The sequence below is a fragment of the Vespa velutina genome, chromosome 9, assembly GCF_912470025.1.
Source record: "Vespa velutina chromosome 9, iVesVel2.1, whole genome shotgun sequence".
Taxonomy (NCBI): Eukaryota; Metazoa; Arthropoda; class Insecta; order Hymenoptera; family Vespidae; genus Vespa; species Vespa velutina.
The window spans coordinates 5736757-5744256 of NC_062196.1; the positions used below are offsets into that span (position 1 = coordinate 5736757).

Genomic DNA, 7500 nt, shown 5'->3' on the forward strand with positions numbered 1-7500 from the left:
GTACCCGAGAGAGAGAACCTAAGGGAAGAAGGACTCCTCTCTCTTTCTATCTCTCTCTCTCTCTCTCTCTCTCTCTCTCTCTCTTTTTGTCCCTTCCTCCCTTTCTCCCTCCCTCCCTTCATCCTTAATACTATTCTTTACCTTTCTGTTTCTCATTGCTCTCTCTCTCTCTCGCTCTTTCTTTCTCTCTCTCTCTCTCTCTATTCTCTCTTTCCCGGCCTGTTTCGCTATCCTGTCTCTTTCTCTCTCTCTCTCTCTCTCTCTCTCTCTCTCTCTCTCTCTGTCTGTCTTTCTTTCTTTCTCCCTCTCTGTATATTGAATCTCTACTCGTTTATACTCGTTTCTCTTCCCCTCTCTTCCCCTCTGTCTGTCTGTCCACGTCTCTCTCTCTCTCTCTCTCTCTCTCTCTCTCTGGTCGTATACTTTATTCTTTATTCTTTCGGCCGATTCTCCTCCTTCTGTCCGTTTCTTAACGCGGCGCGCGCGCGCAGCTGCGCGCACTCTACGAAAATAGAACTCTGAACGTTAAAAAAGAGGAGCCGAGGAAGGAGCGAGGAGAGTGACTATAAGGCGGTCGTTAGAATGTCGCGCGTGTCGCTCAACAAGTCGCAGTACAGCACGTACGGCTCGCGTCGCGTGCGAAAAATCAGCACGGTATGTATTAAGTAGGGATTATCTTTTTCCGTTTTATTAATTATTTCACACCAAGAACCACCATCTTTCTTTTTTTTTTTCTTTTCTCTCCCTCTCTCTCTCTCGATCTCTCTCTCTCTCTCCCTCTCCTGATGGCAGTGACTACATACAACACGTCTTTGTTCCCCGCTGTGATTCAGAATCTCCGTGGAACACGTGACTAGCCTTGACAGTAGTCGCACTTCATGCTTTCGATCTTCGAATACCTGGCTCGAATGTAATCGTTTTTAATTTTGTCCTTATCGACGGCCCTATCGCAGTGTCCTCTGTTTTTTTTTTATTTTTCTTTTTTCTTTTCTTCTTTTTTCTCTCTTCTTCCTCTAACATTTGAAAATTTTATGCTCGTACTTATTTCCTTAATTATGTCTGACGGAAATATTACGAGCGAAGTTTTTTTTTTTTTTTTTATTATTTTTTTTTTATCGTCATGCACCAATACGTGTGTTATGCTTTTCTTTCTTTTCGTTTCTTTTTTTTTTTTTTACATATGTATATACATATAAGAAGAATAGAAAAGGGTGGAAAAAATGAGCGGGCATTTTGAATGCGTCCATGTGTATTGTATTGGATGAGGAATAAAGTAGCATTAATAATACCGGCAATGGTAACAGTAGTGGTAGTAATAATAATAATAATAATAATAATAATAATAATAATAATAATAATAATAATAAGGAGAATAATCAGAAAAATAATAATAATAAAATAATAATAATAATAATAATAATAATAATAATAGTGGTAATAGTAGTAGTACTAATAATAATATATCGTTGTTCAAGAATTTTATTCGATGTTAAAAAAAAAAAAAAAAAAAAAAAAAAAAATGATTAATTCCCAATATACTTGACAATTCCTTGAAGGATTAATTAACGTTTCATGTGTGTTCTCTCATGCGTTGGCTACTATCATCCGACAATGATCGTTGTAGCGTGCGTCCTTATTTATTTATTTACGCGCATTGCCAGAGAGAAAGAGAGAAAGAGAAAGAAACTCCGCGCTTCTCTTCGTATGAAAGCCGCGTATGAAACAAAACAAGGTCGAAAGCGAGCGTCGCCCGTTAGCTTCGTGCCCCCCGGCGTTAGGTGGCGTCACGTAACATTGGCAATTCTAATGACAGCGAAACAGCTGATCGACTTGTGTCTGACCTTCTACTCGAAGCTCTCTTCTTATAAGTCATTCGGGGAGGGATTGTCTTGAAACTCTTGGATCCAAAATGATTTTAAAAATCTATTCCAATTGTATGTTACATTTTCTATATCGATTTAGATCGTTATTCGAAATATCAAATCAAATCATATCGAATTTTAAGTTTAGAATAGATCTAATAAAATAGAATATTTTTACGGGATCTTTTATTTACGAAAAATAAAGTATGACGATGATAATGACGACGACGACGAAGGAATCCTAAATTTAATAAAAAGAAAAGAATATTTCACGGGAACGAAGAAAGTTTTAACGTTTTAGAGATTAGCCATTCTAAATTTAGAAGGAAATGCTATTAATTCTAAATTTAAATAACAGAAGATGATGCGTAAACGTTTAGAAACACGTATGCGCACACGTAGTTTCCTTGTTTATACGGAAATATTATAGATATAGGAGGCCTCGTAAGATAAATAAGCAATCGAGAATGAAACATGCCGTACGAAATGTTTAGCATCGTAACTAGCTAGCGCATGTTCGCGCAAGTGTTCCTCGCAATTATATAGAACATCAATCTTGCGAACAGATCAATGTAATTATCGTTAAACGTTAATTAACATGGATTGAATTATCGTATATATTAGAGTTACGCATTTCTATGAATAATATTTATGAAATGAAATAATTCTTATAACTATTTTATTACGAGATGGTAACGTGTTTGAATCGATCGAAAATAATTTTCTTTTTTTTTTTTTTTTTCCCTTTCTTTTTTTATTTATTTTTTTATTCAGTCATCCGTTATATTATTTATTCGTTTTGTTGGATAGTCGTATTATTTAACATTTTCTTCTTCTTCTTCTACGTTTTATGTAAACGTATGCGGGCTTTTATCATTAAATCCAACGTTAAATAGTAAATCTAGTCGCGGGCATTGATAAAATCAAAGCTAAGCATTTATAATATCTCGTTGCTTGCGTTTGCATTTTAAGATCATCTCGTTGTGGTGCAAACTGGTAGGTGTAACTACTGGGCTATCGCATTACATTCCGCACGTCGAGAGTTTACTTAGGAATTGACTCGTTTCTTTTCATCGTTCTTTATATATTATTCCGGGAAACAAATCTGCTTATTCTTTTTTAAGCTTGCTTCTCTCTCTCTCTCTCTCTCTCTCTCTCTCTCTCTCTCTCTCTCTCTCTCTCGATATTATTCCGCTACGAGGAAAATCTCTTTTGCTCCATCTCGAAACGCGCAAAACAATTTTAATCCGCCATTTTATTACTCTTACTTTTCTTTTTATTTCTTTTTATTTAAATTTTTTTTTTTTTTTTTTTTTTTTTTTTTCCTTATTCCTAACGACCATCGATAAATTAATTCGATACAATCGAGAGGAATAACGTGTTTCAGTGACTTTTGCAAGTCGCGAATAATATCCATGAAATCAAATAATCTTTAAAGCGTTTAAGGTGAGCGGATTGACGTTACTCGAAGCAAGGACGCGGCATAAGTTTTCCATTAACATTATCTACATATAAGTTTGACGATTAATTTATTTGTGTCGATCGAAGAACGCACGTATGCGTTTTTCTTTTCTTTTTGTTTACGCGCAAAATCATTGAAATTTGTATTACGAATGTGGAGCAGGGAGGGGGGAGGGGGAAGGAGGTAAATGGATAGACTGAAATAATTACTTTTCATAGCCGTAAATGTAAATAATATATTTGAAATTATAATTCACAAAGAATTTCAATAATCGAATATATATACACATATATATATATATGTATATTTTGTCGAGAAATCATAATTAAATTAATGATTTGCTTGACAAAACCAATTCATAAATCTATCAACAGGTTCGTAATTTTTGTTTCTTTTCTTTTTTTTTTTTTTTTTTTTTTTGTTTTTTTTTTCCAGACGGAGAGCGAGTACTCCGTAGAAGAGCAATCGAGACTAACAGGAGCAGATGGAGCGGCCGACGAGACGTCCCCGGAGGACGAAGGAGGATCTCTTTGCGAATATCATGACATACCACCACCTCCGGACGGTGGCTATGGCTGGGTGGTTGTGTTTGCGTCGTTTATGTGTAACATGATAGTGGATGGGATCGCATATACATTTGGCGTTTTCCTTGGCGAATTCGTGAAATATTTTGGGGAAGGGAAAGGCAAAACTGCTTGGGTCGGTTCTTTACTCTCTGGCATGTATCTTAGTGCTGGTACGCAAAATTTTTACACTTAAATTTTTCATTTCTTCTATATAAATTATGCACTGCCTTCTTTACTATTGATTCTTCCACTGCTACTCCTTTTTCTTTTTTTTCTTATTCTCTTTTACAGGACCTGTTGTCAGTGCTCTGACTAACAAATATGGTTGTCGGGCTGTCTGTATGGCAGGAAGTTTTCTAGGAGCTGCGGCATTTGTACTATCGACATTTTCAACCAGTGTAAATATGCTTATGATGACTTACGGTGTGATGGGAGGTGCGTAATGTGCACCGAATGAATTAACCAATAGTATCTATTATATTTAACTGGTGTCATTCTTTTAATGCTTTCTTTCAGGTATCGGCTTTGGTTTAATATATCTTCCTGCGGTAGTTTGCGTAGGCTATTATTTTGAAACCAAAAGATCTCTTGCTACGGGCATTGCGGTATGTGGCTCAGGGTTTGGCACGTTTGCATTTGCTCCTCTTGCCACCATGCTGTTAGAAGCATACAGTTGGAAGGGGGCAAATTTAATCTTAGCAGGCCTTATTTTAAATTGTGCAGTAAGTAAAGAAACCCGTAGGATTATTTATATTCCTTAAGGATATATTATTTAAAATATTTGTGATTGCGACAATGAGACTTATTTGTAGGTATTTGGAGCAATGATGAGACCCCTCGAATATCCAAAAACTTCCTCTGTAAAGCCATTGTTACAAAGAATGGCAGAGGAGAAGAGGTTTCAAATGGAACGTGGAAGTATAGGTGGTTCTTATTTCATGGTGCAACTACCTGATGGATCTATGGAGAAAAGAATGAAAATGCCTATTAATATTGATCCGGGTGTACACTCCAGCTTCAATTTAGATCAATTAGTGCCTGGTAAAATCTTAAGAGTTTTTGTCATATTTAAAAAGTGCATCCTTAGTAATATAATTTAATGTATAGCTCATTGAATAATCATGATATTAAAGGAACTCCTTTAACACCAGTTCCAACGGTGCCGACCCTACCAACTATATCGGAAGTAAAAGTACAAGAACACTCATCCAGCGGGGCAACTAGTAATAGTGGTAGTATGGATTTAAAAAGCGCTTCTACCAAATCAAGAAGTAAAAAGAATTTAAATGAAAAAGACAAGGATACGATAGAGAAACCCGAAGGTGATATTATTAAGCCGATAATTCCAAGGAACGCTTCGCAACCAGCTTTTACTACACATGTGCAAGGTTTGCCTAAAAATGGTTCCGTACCATTCTTCGATAGAATCCGTAAAACAAGTACCGGTGAAAGATATAAACCAAGTTTAAGCGCTATAAAGAATTCTAGAACAACCCTGAATTCAAATGGAGACATTCGAAAAAGTTTACATTTAAGACTTTCCACTAGCAGTGTATTAGGATCACGTAACAACAATGCAGAAGTTGAGGTAATATTATTTTACAATTATTCCATTTTTTTTTTATTTATTTACTCAATGATTTTTTACAACACTGTTTGATGTTTTTTTTTATTTTGTTTTATTTTTTTTTCCCTTTTCTTTTTTTTAGGACGGTGAAAGCATAACTTTTACAACAAGTACATCTCGTATACCGAAGGAGAAGCCTTTAATGATTCGTCCTTTATCAAGGAAAGATATATTTTACAGCGGTAGCGTGGTTAATCTGCCAGAATATCAAAGTCAAAAGTCTCTTGCTAATTATCGTCAAAGTGTCATTTCAATTCCGAAATCTGTACGTGGTGAAATGAAAGATATCGACATAGAAAAAGCGCCTCAACGTGAGTCGACAATTAAATGTATTTAATTTTCAAATGTCGACAACGGTTGAACGAAATTTTAAATATTACAATGAAATATTTCAGAACCATTATGCCCCTGCTTAATTTTACCTGACTCATTTAAAGAAGCTTTAGCCACAATGATGGACGTATCTCTCTTAAAGGATCCAGTTTTTCTTCTTATTGGAATAAGTAATGTCTTCGGTATGGCAGGATTATATGTTCCTTTTGTATATCTCGTAGATGCTGCTATCTTAGACGTAAGTATGAAATTTTTATTACAAGTAATATTTTAAGACTTTCTACAAAAATATTTATATTATATTAATAACGATTTGAGCGGTTCAAGATTTATATGGTACTCAAGATTTATATGGGATTACCTACTTCAAATATGTATATACATATATATATATATGTATATCACTTAAACAGTTTTCAAAGTATAGTTTAACATGTCCGTATGATTTATTATCATTAGAACATTCGAAGCTTTTATTGGAAAAGTCCAAGGTATCTCATATTATTCTTTGATTGTCCATGAATCATTCTTCGTCGCTTTCACTTAAGGATGATGAGACTCATCTTTCTTTTACATTTATCTAAGATCATTATTAGCAATCTGAGTTTCTCTTCGTTAGGTTCAAACAATTTCAAGGATTTTTCATTGATTGAATAAAGACAATTCGAATGAATTACCATTTAAATGACAATTCTGATAGGTTTGATAAAACGTTTAAACGACCGTCGTATTTTTCGACACTTACGATTAGAAAACACTAGTATCGTTCTTTTTCGTTCGAATTGATTTAATCTAATAAGCCGAATGAGAGAACGCTTAGGGATATGATGATGGCATCCATATTTTTAATTTATGTTTTATCAATCAAATTGATGCCATTGTTGTAAACGAAACGAGAAATGTACTATGTATTTACATTTAATATTTCCTTTTATGTAAATTACAATATTCACGTTTTTTTTTTTTTTTTCTTTTTCATTTCAGGGAATTGAAAGCAACTCTGCATCATTTTTATTATCCATTATTGGTATAACCAACACAGTGGGACGTGTAGCTTGTGGTTACGTCGCAGATTTTCCTCAAGTCGATTCGTTATTGTTGAATAATATATGCTTAATTATATCAACTGTTGCTGTAGCAGCTACACCATTTTGTCACACTTATGCTGCTTACATTGCCATGAGCATATTCTTTGGCATAGCAATATGTAAGTAATACTTTATCCATAATATTTGAGACAATGTTTGAGATAAAAGGAAAAACAAACAAAAAAAAATAAGAAACAATTTAAGAAAAACAACAACTGCATATATAAAATAAATTCTTCTAAATACTTTAGCCGGTTACATCTCATTAACGTCGATCATTTTGGTGGATCTTTTGGGATTGGATAAGTTGACAAATGCATTTGGTCTTCTCATATTATTCAGAGGAGCTGCAGCGATCGTTGGTTCGCCATTAGCTGGTGCCGTTTATGACGCCACACAAAGTTATAGTATACCATTTTTCATGGCAGGATTTTTCTTCCTCGTAAGCACGGTCACCAGTTTCATGGCACCCGCCATGAAACGTTGTACGACACCGCAGGTATCTAAACGAACTTCGTAACTTTTCATTTGCATTATTACGAGAGTGATTCTTTCCTCTTTC

At 34.8% G+C, this 7500-nt stretch overlaps 1 protein-coding gene and 1 long non-coding RNA gene across 11 annotated transcripts in view; one reads left to right on the top strand and one right to left on the bottom strand.

The window, feature by feature from the left end:
- Positions 1-756, bottom strand: part of LOC124951469 — a 10124-nt gene extending 9368 nt beyond the window's left edge. For 2 of the 3 annotated variants that reach the window (XR_007101615.1, XR_007101614.1), the window contains exon 1: positions 1-756. This exon is cut by the window's left edge. This is a non-coding gene — a long non-coding RNA (uncharacterized LOC124951469). The other variant, XR_007101616.1, reaches the window with a different exon arrangement.
- Positions 1-7500, top strand: part of LOC124951467 (monocarboxylate transporter 3) — a 19091-nt gene that overhangs the window by 10402 nt on the left and 1189 nt on the right. For 6 of the 8 annotated variants that reach the window (XM_047499904.1, XM_047499907.1, XM_047499908.1 and 3 more), the window contains 9 exons: positions 3760-4060; positions 4182-4325; positions 4407-4612; positions 4703-4931; positions 5024-5478; positions 5600-5828; positions 5913-6088; positions 6835-7057; positions 7190-7437. In XM_047499904.1, coding sequence (XP_047355860.1) covers positions 3760-4060; positions 4182-4325; positions 4407-4612; positions 4703-4931; positions 5024-5478; positions 5600-5828; positions 5913-6088; positions 6835-7057; positions 7190-7437 — 2211 coding nt within the window. Of the gene's footprint in view, positions 655-3759; positions 4061-4181; positions 4326-4406; positions 4613-4702; positions 4932-5023; positions 5479-5599; positions 5829-5912; positions 6089-6834; positions 7058-7189; positions 7438-7500 lie in introns of all 8 variants that reach the window. The other 2 variants (XM_047499905.1, XM_047499903.1) reach the window with 2 other exon arrangements.